At 26.6% G+C, this 26,220-nt stretch overlaps 1 protein-coding gene and 1 long non-coding RNA gene across 7 annotated transcripts in view; one reads left to right on the forward strand and one right to left on the reverse strand.

The window, feature by feature from the left end:
* LOC107457276 (uncharacterized) overlaps positions 1-13,761 on the forward strand; it is a 118,956-nt gene extending 105,195 nt beyond the window's left edge. Inside the window, exon 2 of the long non-coding RNA XR_011638327.2 lies at positions 13,442-13,761. This is a non-coding gene — a long non-coding RNA (uncharacterized LOC107457276). The remainder of the gene's footprint in view (positions 1-13,441) is intronic.
* Positions 1-26,220, reverse strand: part of LOC107454859 (cytotoxic granule associated RNA binding protein TIA1-like) — a 1,051,915-nt gene that overhangs the window by 80,562 nt on the left and 945,133 nt on the right. For all 6 annotated transcript variants that reach the window (XM_016073996.4, XM_071188069.2, XM_016072550.4 and 3 more), the window contains 2 exons: positions 18,689-18,797; positions 2,979-3,074 (listed from right to left, as the gene is read on the reverse strand). In XM_016073996.4, coding sequence (XP_015929482.1) covers positions 2,979-3,074; positions 18,689-18,797 — 205 coding nt within the window. The remainder of the gene's footprint in view (positions 1-2,978; positions 3,075-18,688; positions 18,798-26,220) is intronic.

Genomic DNA, 26,220 nt, shown 5'->3' on the forward strand with positions numbered 1-26,220 from the left:
CAAGATAAATAATTAAACTCAAATATAAAGTAACGGAATGTTTCATCTTAAAGCAGCACAGAGCTTTAATTACTATCACTAAAATAAATTTATTCTTGTAAATTTTAAGATGTTTAACAAAAATCAGTAAATTGAATATTTCGAAGCTTTCAAACTCCTAAATATAACTAAGTAATTTGAAAAAATATAGCATTTCTTCCACAATTATGCATAATGTAAGTTAAACGTTTCCCAAAGCGACTGTGTGTGTCTAACTTATAAATGCATATCAATATTTTCCATATTATATTGATAATACGTACGTACTATTGAATAATTTTTTTTAACTGTAATAAGCTATTGTTTATATCTTTTGGTACATTCTTACAAAATTCTACTCATAATATTTATATAGTTTTATTAAACCAGTTATAATTTAGTTCCTTAAATATAACTTAGTTTTCGATAGAAAACATGTAAAAAAAATAATGATTTGTTTCAAAATTTTCCAAAATACTCAGCTTATTATACCTTTGCGTAATATGTTTTAGATATAACATAAAAGTTTATAATTTTCTTGATTTTTTTAAACGTAATAAAAACAGTTTTTATTAAGACGTTTTTTAAGTGTACAGAAAAGATAGGAAAATGATTACTAAGCAACTAATGATAAACTTCAGATTTTGAAAAATTCATGAAAAATAAACAATTGAAATTAAATATGATTTTTATTCAATTACAATACTTTATAATTTTTAGATATTATTACATCTTTTTATTATGTAAAATAACCACCGAGTGATTTCCTTAACAGCAATATTGAATTTTGTCTGATATTTTTGGAAAATTTTAAATTGATTCATGAAATATTATTGTCGAAATAATTGGTTCACATTTTAGTAATAAGAAAATGCTTCATTTGAATTTAGAAGAAAATGAACACTTGCGTATTTTAGCTAATGTTTTCTCTAAAAAACACATTCATTGCTGAATGTAGTAAGCACCTTTTTTTGCACAGACAATTTTTGTTAAAAATTTGGTGTAAATAAATTGTTAAAAAAATAAAAATGATTTAATACTTCTTAAACAATTTTATAATCTGAGTGCACAATTATTTTTTGTTTCTTAGAACGGTATTTAAAATACTGACTCTACATTCAATGAACTTTATAAGAAATTAAAAATAAATATCAAATTCCTTGGAACCGTATATACAAGAAGTTATTTACGTAAATTGTTACATTTCTTTACACTGTAATCATGCAATAATAATAACTTTCATTATTATTATGATGAAACGTGATCACATTTAAGGACAAAAGAAAAATTTATTTATATAATAATTTTTTAATGAAAAAAATATAAATGATTAATAATATAAATGATTAATAATATAAATGATTAATAATATAAATGATTAAGAATATTAATAATTAAAAATATAAATGATTAATAATATAAATGATTAAGAATATTAATAATTAAAAATATAAATAATTAATAACATAAATAATTAATAATGTATTGACTATGTATCAATTAAAAAAATAATTCTACATCAAATAAATTAAACTTTTTAAATATTGTTTTTATTTAATTTTCTGAACTCTCTTTATAGCAATGAATAATGATTTATATTTCGCAAGAAATTTAAAATCTAACATTTAAATTAGCAATAAATTTTTAGCTTTCCCATTTAAAAGAAAATACATAAATTTTCATCTAGTTGGCAACAAATTTATCTATATCGTTTTCGTAATCAAAAGATAAATAAATATTTTAGTAATACATTTTTCTCGATTGGAAATTTTTAATAGAGTGCCTTCAAAGTGTTCAGAAATATATGATATTACATAGTAAGAGTCATAAAATTACTTCAAAATACTTACATTATTTTCGTATAATTTTTAATTTGAGTCTACAGAATCAAACGATAGTGATAAAAATTAATAAAGCTAACTTACCAGTTATATTAAAAGAATTATTTCAAAATGGCCTCTGGTTGATTGTACTTTATACAATATATATATAACACCTACCTTGTATATGAATTTTAACTGTCGCTTACCTAAAAATATTTTGTTTCAGAAGTTTATTTTGATGAGAAACTCACCTAAAAGCAAACAAATAGAAACTTTTGATACATTTTATTAATTTGCTTATTTAATGCTTTAGTTAGGTTACAACCTAAAACATTTTAGAAAAATTTATCTTTTTAACATTGATAATTTACTTTAAAAGAAGTTGTTTGCATGTTATAATAGAGTATTGAAAACTGTATAGATGGATAATAAGGTTTGTTGCTTTTCCAGAAATAGCCAAATTAGGAATTTGTTGCACTGTACGACGTTTAAAGTTTAATAAACTTTAATCTAAACTCTGAGTTTTATTAGACAACATCAATATTTCTACAATGTCGTTGCATTTAATTTCATTATATATCTTAAATAATAAATCAACTAATAAAACTCTTCCTGTAAAACTATCTTTGCATTTATCTCTTATATCTTGTATATTAGCATACATCTTTCTGTGATAGGCAATTATTTATGTACTGTATATGTTCGCAATTTAAGGTTCAAATTTGTTTATTTTCAAATGAAATTTTAATATTAATAAATAAAGAAGTTTTGACTTTAAAATTAATTTTATCGCAAATAATTGAAATATTCAAAATTGTTACCTATTAACGAAATTAAATTACTTAAAATTAATAAACATAAAAGAATAAAATAAAAAAATATTAATTGCTTAACTTCAAGTAAAACTATTAAATAATTACAAACGATAAAAAAATTGAATAACCTCGAATTAGAAATGAGTAATACACTTTTTTAAATTTAGATATGGTTTTTTCTTCTTTGACTTCATGAAACTAATTATTAGATTTGAAAATTAAGGAAAAAATTATTGTTATAAATTGATTCAGCATGTTGTTAATAAGAAGAGAGTAAACTAATATAGCTCTTAATATTAAGTTGCATTAAAGGAAATCTTACCTGATAAACCTTGGGTGATTCCCCCGCAATACACTGTACAGTTAGTAGGGCTGGACTGATTATAAACTTCATCGAAGGTTAAGGGTTTGGCATTATCTAATAAAAACAAGCAAAAATTACTTTTTTTCAAAATATTGCATTGAATTGAACAATTTAGATGCATAATTAAAATAGTCATATGCATAAAATAAATATCTTAGTAAAATTTAATGTAGTTTAAATTTTATAATGTGGGCTATGAAAAGCTACACAAAGATAGTAAGACGTTACTTTTTGCAGAAAAACGAGACTGTTGAAAGAAATTGCTACTTTTTTCTTGAAATATTTTTGAAACTTTCCGCGAAAAATTAATTTAAAATTAGTTTTTCTTACTTTATAAATTTAAGGCATTATGTATTATTTAACTCTTTTTTCTTTAACCCTTTCAAATGACATAGTCGGTTTGAAAAAAAATTGAAAAACAAAAATAAATTAGCAAAAAGAAATTAATATTTTGTTTTGAATTTTATTTTTTGGGACAAAAATTGAATGATTTTTAATATTTATTCTTTTATTATTCACCTTCTTCACATCGTTTACTCTTCTCTAAGGAAAACAGTCTTTTGTTTCGTACATATCTAACCACAATGTTGGTGTAAAGAGGTCGAGATTACAGAATAACCACCTGTAAGTTTCTAGAAACTAATAACCACCACCCCACCTACTTGATCAATTTTGTGAATACTTACCTACTTGATTGTTTCTATCAGAAACAAAATGTTCTGATAAAATCATAAAACCTTCTGTTCTCGGTTAAAAAAAATCCCCTGCTTAATCCTTGCTGAGGTGATATTTATCTTTTACATCTAAACAGATGGAAAAATACTTTTATAATTCAAATGCCACCGGATCTTATCTTTATTGCTTTAGGAAACGAGTTGTATGACTCCTTTCTGATCTTCTTTCTCTCCTATGACTTAGAGAAGAGGGTGGTTTACAGGGTCCTTTGTACGAATTTCAGACTCAAATTTTATGCTGTGCAAACTTTCTGGGGAGGGTTCTTTTCTCTAAAATTGTTAATGAGAAACCACAACAAAGCACAACATTGTACATACACATAGTTGTATATAATGATGAAAGATGTATACAATGCACATTGTACTACATTGTACATTTGAAGCATTAATAGAGGGATATTTTATGGCGTATTCTTGCTGCAGTACTGAAGCATATTCGATTTGTTAGTTACCTCAGATTGGCTCGAAACTGGACGTGCACAAGGTAATAATATTATACTTAATAATTTGAAGTTTATATTTAATAAGGCAGATATTTAATTATGCAATTTTAATTATTTTAGAAAATTCACCTTTCCTTAAAAAAAGAAGCATGATTTGAGCGTTTTTCGCAGATTTAGCCACGAATTTACCTGAATTGACTTTGCACATGGTAAAGTTAACAGAGAAGTTTTTAATAAATTTATTAATGATGATTACAAATAACTCAATGATTTTGAATAGAACTAAATGACATTATAGTGATATATTTCACTTTGGCTATATTAATAAATACAATATTAGAAAGCACTCCGTTTTGCGGATATAATCGTGTGAGCTGATGAAAAGATATATTTTATTTTCCCGAATTTATAAATTTTTTTCCCTATTTTTAGGATTTATTTTTTTTCCGGATTTTTATTATTTTTCTTCCTTTTTTCATTGTTCTGTAATTTTTCCATGTTTCCTCCAATTTTTCCATATATATACATATATATACATATATATATATATATATATATATATATATATATATATATATATATATATATATATATATATATATATATATATATATACTCTATAACAAAAAAATCGACGCACCAAGAAGGAGTAGTCCGATTGAAACGAAAATTGGTGGATAGGAAGACAATGTACAGAATAGTAAATGATTAAAATTTCAGAACAATTGAATAATTTATTGCAGAGTTACAGTAGCAAGTTCAATAAGGTATTGACCCGCCTCTAGCCTGGATACAAGCTGCAACACGGCGTGGCATAGACCGATAAAGCTCCCGAATGATCTCTTGCGGTATTTCCCGCCAAATTCGATCCAATTGTCGAACGAGGTCATCAACATTCCGTGCCAGATGCAATCGCCTTCCCATCATATCCCAGACATGCTCGATGGGAGAGAGATTTGATGATCTGGCAGGTCAAGAAAGAGTTTGACAAGCTTGCAGATAGTTCATAGCAACACGTGCCGTATGTGGTCTGGCATTGTCCTGCTGAAAAACCTGCCCAGGGCGCTGCAAAAAGAACGGTAGCAAAACAGGTCTTAGGATGTCGTTGACGTATCGCTGTGCAGTAAGTGTACCTCTAATGACGACCAAAGGGGTCCGACTGTCAAAGGAAATGGCACCCCAGACCATAATGCTTTGTTGAGGGCTGATGTGGCGTGCAATAGTGAAGGCAGGATCCCCCCTCTGCTCTGAGCGTCTCCAAACATGTCTTCGATGATCGTCAGGACACAGTTTGAAGCGGGATTCGTCGCTAAAGACTATACGTCCCCAGTCGGCATCATTCCAGCCATATCTGTTCAAAACATTCATGCATATGAAACTTCAAAGCAATCGGATGATTGCTTCTTGGTGCGTCGATTTTTTTGTTATAGAGTGTATAGATATAAACATAAACTGTACAATGTTTGCTGTACTTTAAAATAGTTATACGAGTATATACCATTTATAGTTTATTTTTTACCTTGCGTTTTAATTTTTCCCACATTTATGATTATTTAATATTCTTAATAGGAGCATCATAAACTGAAAGATGTTTCGCGAATAAATTTAAAATGAAATAGCATCACATATGATAGAAAATAAAAATTCAATGAAATAATATTTTTATGTTAGATGATTTAATTAATGTTGGGATATTTGCATGAAATTATTAAGGATTTAGAAAATAAAAATACCATTATTTCAGAAGTTATTGAGAGGGAGTCATAAACTAAAACGATAAAATCATTATTGACTTTAAAACTTTTGAAGAAGGAAAAAAATTACTCTTCTTCTGTCAGCCTTTACGGTTTACAGTTAGGTAAGTTTCATGAAAAAGATATTAAGGTTCAGAAGAGAGAACAATTTATTTTAAATTGCAAATGTTATCATTCGGTCACAGAAATGGCAATTTATTAAACTTAGCAGAAAATTGCAGTCATTGTTTTCCATAAAGAATAAAATAACTGATTAGTATAGCTGTCCTTGATCTTTATATGCATTAATGGTGTTCTTCATATTGACGAAACCAAAAATATTACATTTGAATGCGGAGAAAGTTTTTTTCTTAAATAAAGGTACTTTGCTATCATTTTATCAGTAAAAAAAGAATCACATTTACTTTTTATCAGTTGAAACTTTTTTGAGAATAATTGTATCGTTCAATGCAAATGGTTATGTCTGCGTATTTTGTATTAAAAGTAAATAGCCATTTTTTACATCATATAAACTGCGTTTTTTTCGGATTTGAATAGGTAATCACAATTTTCTTTTTAAAACGCCAAACAAAGTACATTTCAACTATATTTAATAATAGGTGCGTATATTTTTATTGCTTTCATAAAAAATCGAATTTTAATGATTATGATTTTGAGATTTAAAGATGCCAATCTTACACATTTGGAGAAAATGTATATGTAAAAATAAATAGGGATTCTTACAAAAATTCATTGCACTTTGCCATGTGTTTAGAAATATAGTTTAAAATTAAAACTAAATAAATATAAAAATCGAAGGAATAAAATAAAAAAAATCGATTTTGCCTAACTGTTAAAAATGGTAAATGTTAAAAATCTTCAAATAAAAGCATCTCTTTGAGTATTATAAACTTTTTGACTAATAAGTTTCTATGAAACCGATCTAAAATTTTTTTGCTGTTTTCAGATAATTAGGATAATTAAGATATTTGAATAAAAAATATCATTTAAGGAAAAATATTACGATAATAAAATATTTTTGACAATTATTTTTCAAACATTAATTTAGAAGTAGCTTAGATGTTAAAAGATTTTTTCAAGATTTAAACATTCAAAAGTTTAAAATAATATTGTCAAGACATGTCCAAAACATCAAATTTTGTATTTTGAACCTTTATTGTTTTTAAGAAAATTGAAATCTTTGAAACAAATGCAACGATTTTCTAGATCTATTCTAATTTCAATATTTTTGATAATTTAGTCACGGTGGAAAAAATTCGATTAATTAATCTTAGAAGGTTCCCTTTACCAAAGTTATTTCAGTATCTTTTAACTAGATGGCGCAGCCATAATTATCAAACGTAGAAAAAATATTTTCTTGAGATTAAGTAAGAAAAATCAGTAATTTTTCCATTTATTCTTTAAAATTATAGTAGTGTATTAATTGGGTGCATTATTACTGTAACAAATAATTAATTTATGTCTTATGAATAAATAGTTTACAGACTTAAGTATTTTGAATAATTAATAAAAACACCACATTCAGAATCAGTTTTATTTGTTACAAATCAGCTCTAATTCGGCCTACAAAATAAATGTGTTATAAAAAGAGAAACAGGGTAATAAAAATCTACGGATAGAACACAACTAATAAAATTAAATTTGCTGAATGATTTACATTGAGTTTTATATATTCAGAATAAATTTTAAGCTAGCTTTTACAGTTGTGCAAAATAGGTTTAATATTAAAAATGTCGTAACCAGGGTGTTTAAAAAATCATGGTAATAATAATTTCAAATATTTTTATTTGGGATAAAGGGAGACCAATATCTGCGACAGATGTCTAAAAGCTAAATTTTGCTGAAGATTGAAATAGGAATAACAAGTGTTGCCAAGTATTGCAAAATACATAATTATAATTGTTTTGAAAAATATGAAAATTTAAATAAATGCTCACTCAAAACTAAAACCGAATCAAACAATGTCTGTTAGTAATTATTTTTGTGATAGTAGATTAATACTCGCATTAACAAAAAAATTGAAATTAAAGTCATGTTTTTTAAACCAATGCATTCTGTTATTTTTGAATGGCCTACGTAGATTCGTGGTTACAAGTGAAAGAGTTTTGGACAATTTCAAAATAGTTATGGAGTAAAAGGTTGTATAAAGCTACAATTTCCATAATAAGACGCTAAATTTTTAATTATTGGCAAGTGAATAGCACTGTTTAAAGTTGCGTTAATTTAAGTATATTTTTCATTTAAGTGATCTCGGATACATATATGCCTAAACTAGCGTCAGATTTGCAGAACTTACAAATTATTTTCATTAAATAGTTGCTCATAACAAAAAGAAAAGAGCACGCATTTTAAAATATACTCTTATTGCGAAGTTTGGAAATAAACACACTGGTTTAAGAAATTCAGAGAATTTTCAGATTTTTTCGATTATCTCTAGAACTACTGGACCGATTTTAATGAAATTTGATATATTCATACAATGATACAATACAAAATCAATAACCATCCAATAATTGTTATACACACTCATGATCGTGCTCAACAATCGTTGAAGTCTGAAAGTATGAAACAGCTGCAGTATGAAACAGAATATCCACTCAATCAAGGCACCAGTTCAGGCAAAAACTCACACATTCGGCATAGCTTGGCGCAGTCGAGAATAAACGATTTGAACACCCCAAATAAGGTAATCCTACGTATTAATTACGTCACACCTTATCTTACAGCAACCCTATTTTGCAGCTTGAAGAGAAGAATCGTTTGTGTAGATTGAAATTTTATTTTATTTGTGTTAACATTTTTCCCTTCCCGAAAAACAGTTAAAAATTAATCTAACTTAAATTTTATTAGCTTTCTAGAAGTAGAACCAGGTCGCTAAATTTCCTAGAATCAGTTAATTTTTTTAGGATCGGGCGGAATTTTTTATTTTGAAAGGTGCAGAACTGTTTTGTGTGAAAGATGCGTCTTTACTTTTCTTTATTATTTATATACGAGTTCATAACATTGACTTATCACAGAAAGAACTGTTTATGAAAATGATATAAAAGATTTTGATGTATTTCTCTATTCTTCATGTTTATAAACATGTTTTAAACATTATATTTATAAACTTCGTATTTATTCACAACTACTTCCACACTGCTATTGTATTTTACAACTACAGTTTTAGTTTTTAACTAAACGTTCCTTTTAAACTTAATAATATCTCAAAATTTCATTTTAAAATAGATTCGTGGAGCAAGCAGCTTCTAAAAAAGGCTTTAAAAAGAAATATCATGTGACAAGATTTCTATATTGTAGTAATTGTCTCACTAATTTAATTATTGTCAAGTTGTTCTCTTTACCATTAGTGAAGCAAAGGCTGAATTCAGTTATTTTCTTGTATGTATATAGTTCCAAATTGTGTTTCCTTTAGAGAGTATTTGTGTTTTTTTTCTTATTATTGCATACTAGGTTCTTTTTAAAAAGCACCTTAGTAAAATTTCGTTAGAAGTTAATTTTAACAAATTCATAAAAAAACAGAGTACGTAATTCCTTTTTTGTTTATTACTCTAGTCTAAATAATTAAGAAACAAACAATCTTAAAAGAGTATTTAAAAAAATTCAAATTTTTAAGCCAGTCTACCATTCTTTATTACGCATACATAGACATACTTTCGTGCTCATTATATACAAAGTGCGACTTATAAGCCTTTGTCAAGTTGTGTTTTTATTTTGTATTTTACTTATTCTCAGCAACTCAAAGTTTTTACGTGGTTTTGTTTCTTTGTAACTAGATTTAATATTCTATTGAAATTTTGGAAACATTTGTTGCTACAAATAAATGTAATGGACTAGTTCGTAAGAATGATTTATAAGAATTGTTTTAAAAATCTTCCAGAGATTACATAAACATTAATAGAATAATTCTTCTCTCTAAGTTTTAATGTAATAGTTAAAATAAATTTGAATTAATTATTTATTATTATTAATCTGACGCGAATAAATATTACATTATTAAACAATGAATAATAAATTAATTAAGTAAATTTGGGTACTATTCTGTTTCCAGAGACTTAAAGAAAATGCTAAACATTTATTAGCGTCAGTGATGGCTAATTAATTATAGTAAAAGGTATTACTAGTATTGTGGTAAAAAATGCCTAATATGACAACTGTAGTAATAAGCTTTCTACAATACTTGAAAATGAAGTAGTGCTGAAATTAATGTTATATAAAAATCATTTAGATACTGTTTACGTTTAAATGTTTTAATATGCATTGGTATTTTCTGTCATTTTTCCTATAACTTAATATTTACAATTATATCAATTTACATGCTGGGGAAAAAGTAGGTTTCTTCCAAGTAAAGAATCTCTTTTTGAAAAACAAAAAATCAAATACTAAAGCTATTTTATAGATAACTTAATTGCAATTTAGTTATAATTAAATGAATAAATTTTCAAGAAATTTAATAACTCATTCTTAAATAGGAGATAATGAGATAACAACGATTCGAAAGAAAAAACAGATTTAACGTGTTTATTAAGAAATTTGAAATATATCGTTTCCTTCAATGTTTAATGTAAAGTAACATAGTAGAAATCAATTTTTTATAGTTAAAAAACTGTCAAAGTAACTCAAACATTTTTATAGATACAATTTATTATATATATAAATTGCATACCAATCACAGCCACCACTACAAATGTCATATTGTATATACAATTACAAATATTATGGTTATTTTTCAATTCATTACCAAATACTTTAAGCATAGATGTTCGACATAATTCTTTGATAATATGTTGAAGAAATTTCGAAATAATATATTTCATATAGATTTTATGTATGCATACTATAAATCAAATTATTTTATGTAGTAGACCTAAGTAACTATTGCATTTTTATTATATAATTACTGAATTTTCATTTACAAAATAATTATATGCAATTTAATAAATTGGTAAGCTTGGTTGGATTAATAAAAATTAATTGTGGACGTATTTTAATTTTATTCCATTTCTAGAAGAAATACCTATTAATTTTCTACTATTTTATAAAGTGTCTTAAATTTTGTATTTATTTTAGCAGGTTTTATTACGAAAATATCTATAAAACGAAAGATTAAACCACAGGAAGGATTCAATTGTCATTTGCATCGAGCAATAAGAAACCAGGTTTTGATAGCGGAAAATTTAAAATTCACAATCACAGTGTCAAATATAGCATTTATTACACATTTTTTTAATATTTTAAAACATATTAATATGGTGTATCTCTAGACTGCTGTAAAACACAGATGAAATGTAAAACTACCATGTTTAAATCGAAATGAATATTGAACAATATTCAATTGCATTTTTTTTATAAAGATTTTTTAATACTATTTACATCTTATTTTAATAAAATTTAAATAACATTACGTTTACATCGTATTTAAATAATATCGCAATTATATTACAAATTCATAACGTTTTTACATAATATTACAATTAAGGCTGATTTAAGTTATCTACTTTGTAATCTTTTGACAATGGATGCAAATTATATATAAATATTTTTATTTCCAATGTTCATGAGCAATAGTCTCTCAGTATTTCGAAAGAATTAATAACATTTTTAAAACCTACAAGATTAGTTATGTACTTTCATTTGTACTTCACGCAGAAGCAAGCTAAAATTGCAATCAAAGTTTCTGTCAACACAAATTAATTTATCCTCATAACATGCACTTTAATAATTTAGTAATATTAAAAAAAACCTGGTTATAAACAGTTTATCTAAATTATTAATTACTTTGTTATTTATTTAATTAAAATTATTAATTGCTTTGCTCTTTATTTAATAAAGAAAAAACAATAAATGCAAATTACTTTTTATGGATCCACATTTAAGATATATTTGTTCAGAACTGATATTTTAATTTTACCTTCTTCATAACTTGCGAAAAAAAGGCAATTTTTAAATTTCCCAACTTTATTTTCCCTCACTATTGCTGTTCTGAAAGCGATTTCTGATGAAGAAAATTTTTTCATCTATTATTGTTGATAGAAATTGCTCTAACGATTTTTGGAGAACATCCAATTAAAAAAAAATATGTTCGTCACCATTGTTGAGGATCTAAAAACGTTTTCAGTCCTTCGCTATCTAGCGTTGTGCAGAGCAACTTGGCGACAAAGCTGGCGATTTAAAAGCTCTCGCAAAGAATGCCAAGCGGTATCTAATGCACGAGTCTTTCTTGGAGTGCTACTCGATATTACCCCTCTCCCCAGCCATACACCACATTCCCTTACATCTTTTTGAGCATCGAACTACGCTGACTTAAATTTTTTTAACGATAAGAATCAATATTGAAAACAACCACAACACTCTTTAACGATAAGAATCAATATTGAAAACAATCACAACACTCTTTAACGATAAGAATCAATATTGAAAACAATCACAACACTCTTTAACGATAAGAATCAATATTGAAAACAACCACAACACTCTTTAACGATAAGAATCAATATTGAAAACAACCACAACACTCTTTTACGATAAGAATCAATATTGAAAACAACCACAACACTCTTTAACGATAAGAATCAATATTGAAAACAACCACAGCACACTTTAACGATAAGAATCAATATTGAAAACAACCACAACACTCTTTAACGATAAGAATCAATATTGAAAACAACCACAACACTCTTTAACGATAAGAATCAATATTGAAAACAACCACAACACTCTTTAACGATAAGAATCAATATTGAAAACAATCGCAACTCTCTTTAACGATAAGAATCAATATTGAAAACAATCACAACACTCTTTAACGATAAGAATCAATATTGAAAACAACCACAACACTCTTTAACGATAAGAATCAATATTGAAAACAACCACAACACTTTTTAACCATAAGAATCAATATTGAAAACAACCACAACACTTTTTAACGATAAGAATCAATATTGAAAACAACCACAACCCTTTTTAACGATAAGAATCAATATTGAAAACAACCACAACACTTTTTAACGATAAGAATCAATATTGAAAACAACCACAACACTCGCTAACGATTTTAAGATCAGACGCGTCAACATTGGTGCTTTTGGAAGTGAAAAGAATTCATGTGTGGTGTAAATGCACGTGAGATTGGAGTAAGCTTTTTCCATTATAAATGTTTAGAATTTAACTACACATTTTGAATTATATATGAAATTTGGATTAGGTCTGAAAACTTTTTTCCTTCACGTAATTTTTAGGGTTGTTCATAATCAAATTTGGAGAGATTTTACATCATTATTTTATAATGCTGAAAAAAAAGATGAACGTAGATATACAGTAAAATTTAGCTGTAACGACAATCCGTCATAACAAATGTAATTGTCATTCTAGTGAACTTGTTATAAGCAAATATACTTATAGATGATAAAATAATAAAACAAATGAAATACATTCTTTTGCGATAATCTATTTTGATTTGAAAAACATATCTTTTTTGCTTACAGATTGTGAACTGAATTTATAAGCTTTATAGTTTATGAAAGGAAACACAAAAATGTTTAAATTTCCGAATCATTACAAATTTTTGCAATTTAGTTACAAATCGTTACAAGAAAAGAACAGCTTTCAATAGTAAGTCATCATGAAGGAGATATGAAGTCAACAAAAGGGTTATTAAAGAACTTTTCTTTTGTTAGAAAGAAGATAACTTAGCCGGTGATCCAACACATTTTGCTTTATAAAAATGAACAGTTAAAAAAAGAAAACTATGTCTATTTTTGCTTTTCTGTACTGATACCAGAAATAAATAAAAATGTCTTCAACCTTGTTTTGCTTAATAATTCTCACTTAAACGTCAGATAAATGTATTTCTCTAATAACTTTTTTTAGCGAAATATTGGAAGGCTAATAATTAACTCGTTATAAACTTTAAACTTTTTCATCCATGATCGTATGTGTAGGAAATTTCTCGAAAAAAAATAGTTCCAAAATTACTTTTTTAATTGTTATTTATTATATTCAACCGAAACAAGCAAATAACCACAACAAAAATTGTATTCTAAATATTAACTACGAGAAAAATTTTCTATATACTCTTTTCTCTTAATACGGTTATCCACGGCAACTAGAACCACAGCCAATGAGAACAAAGTCCACGTTTTTTAAATTTTGAAACCTGATCCATTTGATAAGGATTACGAATTCAAATTTTTATTTTACTTCATCCTTGCAGCTGGTTGCATTTTGTAGACGATAGGGATACAAACTATAGCAATGAGTACACAATGTATCCTCCATTTTTACAAATCCTGTACTCCTGAATTAAAAATCCTGGATTATTGGAATGCACTGATAGCATTCATGCACTGATGGCAACACCAAAGAGCTCATAATACACAAAAAATTTAGTATTTATCACCGATCACAATAGATAGCATTACTGGATACTAAATACCAGTCATTTAGCAAAACACAACTTAACCACAACCAAACTCCAAAGTCCATACATATATTTAAAAATGTTTGCTTCTAAAGTTACAACATTTTTGTTAGGAAAAACATTGGAAAAATAAAAATCCATACTTTAAAAATACTTTAATTACATACTATGTTCGTGTGATAAAGGTGAATACTGTCTGTTATTCAAATAATTTTAAATTAAATGTTAAATCCCTGATGAAGAAATAAGTTCTTTTTAAAGAAACTTAAACAATTGTTATCTGAGCTGCGTGTGTGCTTCAGTCATACTAATATGTAAATTTAAATATCTAATGAGTTATACTCTGAAATTATTTATCTTTAGATATATTTCAATAGAAATTTGAGATATAATATAAAAACAGTGCTCGAATCAAAGAAACAAGCATAACTTATATATATATATATATATATATATATATATATATATATATATATATATATATATATATATATATATATATATATATATATATATATATATATATATATATATATATATATATATATATATATATATATATATATATATATATATATATACTACCGGTCAAAAGTTTGCGAAAATTTTGTAATCTACGAAAAAATGGTCTAAATTCAAATGTTTATAGAACTGCGAAAAATCAGTCAAATTGCATGCAAATTTGATATGTTCTAAAGTGAATCCTCTACATTTAGTTACATATGATCAAATTGCAATACTTTATTTTTTGCGAACTGAATCCAGCTTTTCATCATGGGTTGTTTCTATGGTGAAAAAATTTGTTAAGTTTGAACACCTGCCAAACTTGCAAAAAAAAATTTTTGTACTTTCTGTTAATGGAAAATAGTTATTTGTACCGTTCTGTGTAAGCCCTCAAAATTTCAAATCGTTTCGATTTGTTTTGACGAAGTTATAGATTTTTGAAAAACATGTGTACTTTTCTCGATTTTTGAGCATTCCACATATGCAGTCTTTTGGTCTATACATCTTCTACCAAAGAACTTTTTAATTTTAATGTTTTCTATATTTTCAACTAATTAATATTGATTATAAAACAAATATTCTTATTCATTATTGCAATTACAAAGCATTTATTATGAATATAATTAAAACAATATCTCATAAATGTCACATTTCATTGAAAATTTGTTTGTTCTTGCAAACGATACTCTGATATTTCGAATCGAAATCAGTTATGGGACATTTTACAACAGGAATGGAACTCTATATCACTTGAAGTGATTAATGGTTTGTTCGATCGAATGCCACGCATGTGTTAGGCTACAATAAAAGCAAAAGGTGGATGGTTCGAGGAATCTAAGATTTAAATGTTAATTTATTTAATTACAAAATACGAATAAGAATATGTTAAATATTTGACCTGTTGTAAATAAAATAGTTTAGTAAAAATGCAAATTTTTTATACTATTGATATTATTTTTTTAGAATTATTTATGTAATTATTGTTATAACTTTTTATTTTAATTTAATGTAAAGTAAAAATATCACAACAAAACTAATACATATAAGCAATAAATATAAACAAGAAATATAAACAATAATAGTTACAATAATGAATAAGAGTATTTGTTTTATAATCAATATTAATTACTTGAAAATATCGAAAACAAAATTAAAAAGCTCTTTGGTAGAAGAAGTATAGACTAAAAGACTGCATATGTGGGATGCTCAAAAATTGAGAAAAGTACACATGTTTTTCAAAATTCTATAACTTTGTCAAAACAAATCGAAACGATTTGAAATTTTGAGGGCTTACACAGAACGGTTCAAATAACTATTTTCCATTAACAGAAAGTACAAAAAATTTTTTTTGCATGTTTGGCAAGTGTTCAAACTTAGCAACTTTTTTCACCATAGAAACAACCCATGATGAAAAGCTGGATTCAGATCGCAAAAAATAAAGTATTGCAATTTGATCATATGTAACTAAATGTAGAGGATTCACTTTAGAACATATCAAATTTGCATGCAATTTGACTGATTTTTCGCAGTTCTATAAACATTTGAATTTAGACCATTTTTTCGTAGATTTCAAAATTTTCGCAAACTTTTGACCGGTAGTGTATATATATATATGTATATGTATATGTATATGTATATGTATATGTATATGTATATGTATGTATATATGTATGTATATATGTATGTATATATGTATGTATATATGTATGTATATATGTATGTATATATGTATATATGTATATATGTGTATATATATATATATATATATATATATATATATATATATATATATATATATATATATATATATATTGTAGCTTTAGAGATGCTTAGCTCATTCGATTTTTCATACTTAGCAATAAAATATAAAGCTTTCAGTTGCTTTAGTGACCTACAAAAAATTACGAAAGTGAACAAGTATTTTTGAATCACCTTATGCCATAAAATGAAGCAATAAATTTTTAACTTGTATTGATTACTTTAGTTGTTTTTTTTAATAACTACATAAAGTTTCGTAAACCTAGATAAATTTTTATGGAGATATAGAAATTTTTATAAAAATTAATTTTTTCACCTTGCGTTTTTTCATTATAACTTCAGAGATATTCAATGGAATTAAACAAAAGTTTTGGAGCAATTTAAAATTAATTCGTAAAGGACTACACAAATTATGAGCGTTTAAGCTAGTTCCTTTATACTGCGCATGCACTGAAAAAATTTATGATAGGTTTTTAATAATTTTTCATTGAATCATGTTTGGCAACTAATAAAAAGAAATTTAATATGAATATTAAAAAGTAAAAAAAAAAGACTACTTAGAAAATTGCTTGAAACTTTTAAAATTTTTAAGATATTCAAATAAAGCTTTTTTTATTTGTTGCCAAATACGATTTTCTACAAAATTATAAAAACTTTTTTGAATTTCTTCTGTGCATGTGCAGTATAAAAGATCAGGCTTAAATAGTCATATCTTGTGCAGTTTTTAGCAATGCTTTTTAAATTTTAAATTAGCAACTTTGTAATTAAACTTAAATTTCCCCAAAAAGTTTGTTTAATTCCATTGAATATTTATGAAGTCATAACAAAAAATGTAAGGCGAAAAAACTAATCTTTTATAAAAATGTCCATATCTCTATAAATATTTACTCTAGGTTTACAAAACTTTGTGCAGCTTTTAAAAGTAACAACTAAAGTAATCGATACAAGTTACAAGTTTTTTGCTTGATTGTCTGGTATAGGGTGTTACAAAATACTTGTTTTCTTTCGTAATTTATTGTTGGTTTTCCAAGCCTCTTAAAGCTTTAAATCTTATTGTTAAGTATGAAATATCGCATGAACCAAACATCTCAAAAGTAACAAAATATAACTCTTTAAATATTCCTTGAGGAATTTTAAAAAATGTCAAAAGTGTTTCTTCCATTTTTGTAGGGTAGAGTATCCAATATATATATATATATATATATATATATATATATATATATGTATATATATATATATAATATACGTAATGACAGGGCTACATCTCTGTTACCATTGGTGTATTCATATTAAGAAATGCAGTCAAAACCCTAATAAGTTATCAAAAGGTTTATTAAAAGATACGCTGGTGGTTATAACAGTTCACATCCGCCCTCCCCAAGGGAGGGGGTGTGGACGTAACTCCGGATGGTTCCGACAGATGTTTTGTGGAACACGTTATTCAGCAAGAGACATGCGAAAACCTTCGCTCCCGCATTAAATAGTACAGAGATTGGTGTAATTAGGTTACAGTCGTGCATGCCATTGTAATTCTACGCACTATGGAAAATCATTTAATGCTTCCTAATATGGAAGTGAAAGAGGGACAAGATTCTAAAAATAACTCCTCCTTTCAAATATAAATCTAATTATTATTCAATGGTATGTTTTCAGCCTTGAATTCCCAAAATAGAATAGCTCTACGCTTACTCTTTAGCAAAGACATTTTATGAAGCCGAAAGAGTTTTAATTCTTTTATTAATACAAAAGTATATCTTTGCAATGCTGTTAACTTGGTGCTATTTACATGCATAGCTGTTAATCTTGCATAAATGTTTCAATTCTGTACTTCAATTACGTATATTTTAAATCTATAATTAAATCTATTATGAGAGTTATTCTATTCCTGTTCTAAAAATTTATAATACCCACACATATCAAATAAAAAAATATTTTGTGTGTGTTTTACTTGTGAAGAAATAACTAAGATTAAGCATGAAAAATACCAGAAAGCTTATAATTTTTTGTTGTTATCATTCTGTCTATTTTCTCCTCTTTTAAATAGACTTACTTTCGTTTTGTGAACGGTTGGCAGGTGGTTTCCGTGTCGCCCAATTGGTACGAATCGCTCGACTTCCAATCCATTGACCATTCATAGTACCTATTGCATTTTCAGCATCCTGAAAAAAATGAACACAGTTTGAACAAATTGTTAAATATATTTTTGAAGTACTTTCGTCTAGAAAAAAAGCCTGTCCTAAACTTGAAAGCAGAGCATATTTTGTTTTTAATAAAATATATATTGGACATACGGAATTCACAGACATAAACAATGTTTTCAGCAAATATCTATGTGGTAGCCAAACTCGGCCTAGATGTGTATCGTGCGCTACTGTGAGCACAGCATTTGTTTAGCAGATCAATTAGAGTTGGAGATGTGCGGAACCCTTTTTTAATGAAGGCAAATAGCGTGAGAAAACTTGTTAATGTTTTGTCATCTTACTGACAACTAACGGCCTATTGGCTTAACTACAGTGGTGGTAAAAAAGATCCTTTTCATTAGTGTGTAGACTTTTCATAGTTTTAGTTTAAAAGTTATCATTGGTAATACTCATTCATATAAGCTTCTTTTTAATAAAAACTTAATTCAAATTTTACTGAAAATGCAATAAAATTGTTTTAAATGAACTTTTCTGCAGGGTTACTTAAAAATAAATTGGTTTCTAATTTTTAAAATAAAAGCTACCTTCCAAAAATGCGTTATTATTATAAAAATGAAACTTATTACTAAAATTTAACGCGTGCTTAATAAAATTTTAACTAATGGTTTCTAATGACTAAAAGTTTTCTAGATCGTGAACATACAACATTTAGAAAGAACACTTGGGTTGGCATTGCTTATTTGGTACATTTTGTGAGGGTGAGATGAGCCATGAATTTTGCTTCCAAAAAAAAAAAAAAAAATGAAAAATGCCAATCTACAGACGTAGATGAAGGTGGTTAAGAACTCTAATGCTAAATAGGTGGTAGTTTGAGTAGATGCAGTACATAGATTTTTGTTGACTATGGCAGAAATTAAAAAAAGTAAATAATGGAAAATGTCTGATTGATAGGTGGTAGTTTGAGTAGATGCAGTACATAGATTTTTGTTGACTATGGCAGAAATTAAAAAAAGTAAATAATGGAAAATGTCTGATTGATAGGTGGTAGTTTGAGTAGATGCAGTACATAGATTTTTGTTGACTATGGCAGAAATTAAAAAAAGTAAATAATGGAAAATGTCTGATTGATAGGTGGTAGTTTGAGTAGATGCAGTACATAGATTTTTGTTGACAATGGCAGAAATTAAAAATAAAATAATAGAAAATGTCTGATAGATCACAAGTGCGTATGTATCATAATCACATTAAACTTTTATTTCGTTGCAGACCTCGAGGTGCAAAATAAAATGAATATTCTATCCAAGTGACAATTCATGTAATTTTATATGATACGAATAAGAACAAGTCATGGGAGATATATCTCCCAATTAAAAGTAGTTAATTAACGCCATTAGAGACGCGATATCTCACGTTAATATTTAAATAATTTGGCTGAAAATTTAAGGCCAAAAAGTTCGCTTTAAATTATAGTGAACCTAATAACGCTAATTAACGCCATTAGAGAAGCGATATCTCACGTTAATATTTAAATAATTCACGTTAATAATTATATAATTTTAATATAAAAATAGATTTTGATGCTCGTCACATTGAATAATGATTAGTTATAAACTTGCATTGAAATAAAAAGTCAGCATTTATCGAGGATATAAATATTTGCATTCGCTCTTTGCAAAATTGAATTAAAACTATTGACTGATTAATTTATTTAAAGAAGGATTAATGTTATTAAATAAAGGAAATTTTAAAAGCTAGGATATGCCTCTAATGGTATCATAATAACAATGTGATAGATCCACGAAAAAGTCATAATTGTATATGACCTGAAAGCAGCTCAATGGATTCCGTAAACCTGATTCACAAAAAGGATGTAAAAAAATAATAAAGATGCAGTAAATCAAGAAGAAGAATTATCATTTTTTTGGACTACTTACTGATTTGGGTTCCGACTACGTAACTTATTTGGACTATATCCTTTTAGTCTGTTGAACAGGTTTTTTAGAGCAAATTTTCAACAATATATTTTAAATATTCTTTGATTTCTTTAATATTTCAATATTAAATTCGTATTTTCAATATAATTAATTACGATCACGTGTCTAAAAAACTGCTTGTCTTTCATTTTATGAACGTGAAATTTTCATTAATTAAATATATTGTAAGTACTATGTACACATGTTTTTTTCTGCTAAATCAAAACAGTAACTTTATAAAAAACACCTATGTATGAATAATTAAATATCAAAATTTATATTATGACTTAAATAACTCTAAGCTATGCAACTTATGATAACTACATATTATAACTTCATTACTTATTATACATCATAATACTGAGTATACTGGGTTTTCAAATTCAATTACATTTGTTTCGGTGCTATTATGAGTTTGTGACATAACCAAAATTAATACAATCTTGCTCTATTTAGCAGAAACCCTTTTTTACAGTGATGTATTAAAGATTTAAATAAAAAACAATAAATAAGATCTGCCATATCCAGCCACCGTAAGAAGACAATAGAGAGTTAGATCATTTTGGCGTGAAGAATTTTTTCTCGCCTACTATAAATTTCTTTAATGGGTTTCAACGTAAATTTATTTTATTTAAACTAATAAAGTTGTACTATGATTTTGCTTTCAGTTCCATTCTTCGATGATTTTATTCGACTTTCATCGTCAACAAAACCAGATAAAACTGCAATAAAGTCAAACTAATAGCTAAATTATAAATTAACTCAAATATCAGTTTTATTTTTACATTTCTTCCAATCTTACTTTTTAGTTAACTTTGTCGTTTTCTATATTTTATAATTTTAAATTTTTTTGCATGAAATAAAAATAAAGCACTTGTGTTATTATATCATATTGACTTTGATTCTGATTCACGACATTCTAATTAAAATTGTAATTCACATTCTAATTAAAAATAAAACATAATTAACTATTCGAAACAAATATAATTTTCATCTTGTCTCGATATGGGGTGTTTTACTTTGCATTTACTACAGATATTCTTAATATTCACAGTCTAGTACTTTATTTTAATAATTTTGTGCTAAATTGTAAGCATTTCAAGAAGTAATCTCAATTCTTTCACATATTTCTTTGTATAGTTAAAGATAAAAGATAATTTAAATAAAAAGTTGAATGGAACAAAAAGTTGAATTTAAATAAAAAGTTTATCAAATCATCTTTGCATATTGTCATTATGGAATTCGCTAGCATTATAAAAATTTAAAAAAAAAGGAAAACGTATAAATATTCTAATTTATAATAATTTTTTAATAATGATCACTTGAAGTGATCTAACTATAATTGACAGTATATAAATAAGTAAGTATTTAATCGTTTCATAAATTAATCTACTAAATAAATATTTTAATTATTTAGTAACGTAATTTATCAAGAATTACAGAAAAGAATTACAATGAATTTGTAAAATTAATAAATTTGGTATAATGTTCTTCCCCAACTGAATTTATAGCTGCAGCTTTAGTTAAGTAATTATTTACAGAGAAGTTGCTTTCTCTCCCATAAGGAACTCTCATGCTGTGGCGCCCTCTATTTTCATTTTGTTCTACTAAGTAAATAAATATTCTGACTTTTTTCCCTTCCTTTCTTTTTCAAAGTAAACTAACAATATAATTTGTTTTTGTGTAAAACAGTAGGTTTCAGTTTCCTTTGCAAAATTTACTGTTCACATTGTCTGGTCTTATTTTCAAAGTAAATATTTTTTTTTTCCTTGAAAAGCATATTTTTCTCAAATTTGTTGTTAAGAATTATATTGGTACTAATTTTCTTTGACCTCTTATCTTATTTTGATGTAGATAATTCGATTAGATGTATTTTATTTTGATGTAGATGTTTTAGATTTTGATGTAAATGATGAATATGCAGATTTAAATCACATTAGCTTTGTTCTTGAAATTCGCTATTTATTTGTAATAAAAGTTGATGTTGTCCTAAATTATCTAAATTATGCTCATCACGGATATTACTATGGAAATATCATATTGCTATTGCTTTTTATAAGAAAGTATGTAATTTAATTTTTATTAAGTATGTGTTTATTATTTCTTCGAAATACTTTCACGCATTTAAACTATTGACCACTAATACGCGTAGCTTAGAGATGGTCATTCTGAATAACATTAATTGATTTGAAAAAAAATGTGCATTAATTCACAAATTGTAATGTGCTATACGAATATAATTTCAATCTTACTGAATTTATGCTTTTATTTTAGAATAATTAAAAAAAATATTGTCTAAAGCTAAACACAAATTCATTTATAGATCTTCACACTAGATTAAAAAATAGATTTTATATAAAAATTTATCAAAACTAAATCAGTTATAATTATTAAAAATGCTAACTTTAAAATAACATTTCATTTAATTATCTCTTCTTTTTTAATTGTGCAATTATTCTGACATAGTAAAATTTCTTAATACTTAGGTTAGTCTCATTTTTCCTTGGATTACCATTCAGGATTACCTAAAGTTAAATATTTGACAGTTAAAAACTATTATTAAAATTTTTATAAAGTTATATTCTCAAAATGTCTTCAACGTTATTTAAAAACAATTCTTTCATGTTCAATCAAAACATAAAATATCTAGAATAAGCTAACAAACAATTTGCCCTCGCAACTTTTAAATTTCAAAATGTTTTTAAGAGTACTGGAAAGCGTATATGATTTTCATTTATTTTTTTGAAAGTCGCCTTTTAATATTTTAATAGAATATGAAATTAAATTTAATTTTCAGTGCATTGAACAATCGTAAGAAAACTCTTAAGGTGTCATTCTAATTCAGAATACTGAGAAACACCTTTCGAAAAAACTTCATTGCCAAAAAAAGTGACTCTCAGTTTCTTAATATTTTATAAACACTTCAGTTCTGGCTTTTTAGACCGACAGATATTTTATTTACCACGAATTTCGGTAAATGATGTAAAATTCGTTTTTGTAAATAACAATATACATGATTAAATTGAACGAAAAACCTTATCTTTTTCACTCAATAAGTACAAAATAAATTCAAACGATGGTATAGCAATTTGGTTCTTTTTCATAAAGCCAGTTTAAACAAGCGATATAAAATACAAGGTATTGCTTTGAGTATGTTGTTTATAGCAGAAATAAATCTCCACAATGAAAATATAAGCGTTTAGTACATCATTTTGTAGAACGAGTGGTAACAATTTTATTCTATTCCAATCTCGAAGCAGTTCAACACTTATTGTGTTTGAGGTATGTTATATGATTTGTTGAAACGCAATAAATGGGGACGAAAAAAGGATAAATAAACGGCTTGAGTACTAACAATAAATGCGAACTTAGGGCTAAAAAACACTCAACAAATGCATAAAAATGCATTCAACTTAAATTGCCCCTTTAAAACTTCTTTTTTCCACTTTTATTTATTTATTTTATCTTTAGAGATGAAAAAATTGAATTTGGCTATTTATAGGATACATATATTTTTAAATCACTACCTCTGAAAAAATGCTTTTCGTTAATTGAAAAAAACTTTTAATATTTATCTTTCAAAATATTTTAAAAGTCTTTTTTAAATTTTATTAGCTACTTTAAGGAGTTTAATGTTCGTATATACATAATATGCATACATCTTTCAAAAATAAATTTCAATTACTTTTCATACAACTTTCGTATAACTAAAGTTATTATATTTCGACTAATATAGAGTCTGTATTGATTGACAGACATAAATGAAATTTTGTATATATGGTATATGGACTACAGAAGAAGAAATCTGCAATAAAAATAGTTCTAAGTTCTATCACTACTTGAGAAAAAGTAACACAAAAAGCGAAAAAACAAAATCCAAATTGTAGAAGAAACACTTTAACACCATGTGCAAATAATTTTTGTTGAGCAGAAGTCCAAAAATGCATTTTAGAGAAATTTTTCGCGCCATGATGAGTTCTTCATGATTCCTGCAGAAACATTATGTGCATGATTACGTTCTAATCGGTCCCTTTTTGTTTAAACTGCTGCTATGAATCTATAATAAATCTAGCTCTTTTATTGAGTTACTTGATAAATTCAGGCCCTGAAGACAATTAAGGAGATCATGAAAACAACGCTATGTAGGTGATAACGTAAAAAAAAATACACCACTTTACTAAGCATATTGAACGAAAAAATCCTGCTGTTAAGTGAAAGATAAATCCATTTGTTTTAAGAGAATTCTTCTTAGACACGAGGTGTTTGAACACTACACGTCTTTGCTTTGTGAAAGGTGTTGTAAAATCAAATCTTGATTCAAATTGTGTTTTAGGATCCGTTTATAAATTCCCGCTGATGGCTTGTAAAATGACATCTTGAGGACATTTGATTTAGAAACGATTAATATCCCTCTCTTTTGAAAGACGCTGGAGATTAAAGTCATCTGCTTCATTCGTATGACCCATGCAAAACTGCTTTAGATGGGGAAGCCATTTATGTGGTCCTGCCATCTGTAACAGTTGCACTGTTAATTCCACAATTTTACGAAGGCTGTTGTAGATTAAAAAAGCCGAATTTTGCTGTAGACTCTGATACTGCCTTTCCAGGCATATTTTGAGAGTCTCGTGCTGGGACCATCTTGACTTACTAAAGTATTCATCTTGTTGTGGATCCCAGGTTTTGCTGAATACTTCTCTGAGCAAGATTTTTTTTATTCTGTAGACATCGAAAAATGTTTTCTTTCTGACGTTGCCGAGTTTCGCTTACCTACTGGACATCTTAACCTTATTAATATTGTGCTGCATGTTCTGCGACCTTCTGGAGAAGATGGCCGGCACTAAATGGCAACTCTTTGTGCAAACCGGGAAGTAAAAGACATTTCTGTCACTATGTCTGTTCTATTTCTATTTGTTTTATTTTATATTGTTCTCCTTCCAGTTTGTAGTGCTGTGGTCTTCGGTAACATAGGAATCAAGAAAAATGTGAGTTTCATCTGAAAGCCGAAACTTCCTTTCTAACTGTTTTTCTACGAATTTCTACGAATTTAATAATCAACTTTTTCAACTAATTATTATGTAATAGGCAAAATGGTTCAATAATATTAACTACTGGATATTTAAACACTCCAAATTGCAACAGCATTTTTCGTACAGAAAAATGCTGTTAATCTGTCATGATGAGAATCTTTTTTCTTATTACAGATTTCTTTTCCCATGGCATTAACCGTTTTTACTAAGTTTCATCACCCCCCACCAGAACGGACTCCGAGTTGGTTTAAACAGGGTAACTTAAACTAAAAACCATCCGATACTGTACATCACCGCCGCATATCAGTAAGTAATTTGATTCTTGTTTATAACAACGACTACTTAAAGGTAATAAATTATGTCTTAGTTTTGCATGTTTTCAAAATAAAAAATATGTTTAATTTTTTAAATTTATTTCCAATATTCACGCGCTTAAAGTAT

Source organism: Parasteatoda tepidariorum, chromosome 12 (assembly GCF_982258835.1).
Source record: "Parasteatoda tepidariorum strain Cologne lab strain chromosome 12, Ptep-v5.0, whole genome shotgun sequence".
In the NCBI taxonomy this organism is placed as follows: Eukaryota; Metazoa; Arthropoda; class Arachnida; order Araneae; family Theridiidae; genus Parasteatoda; species Parasteatoda tepidariorum.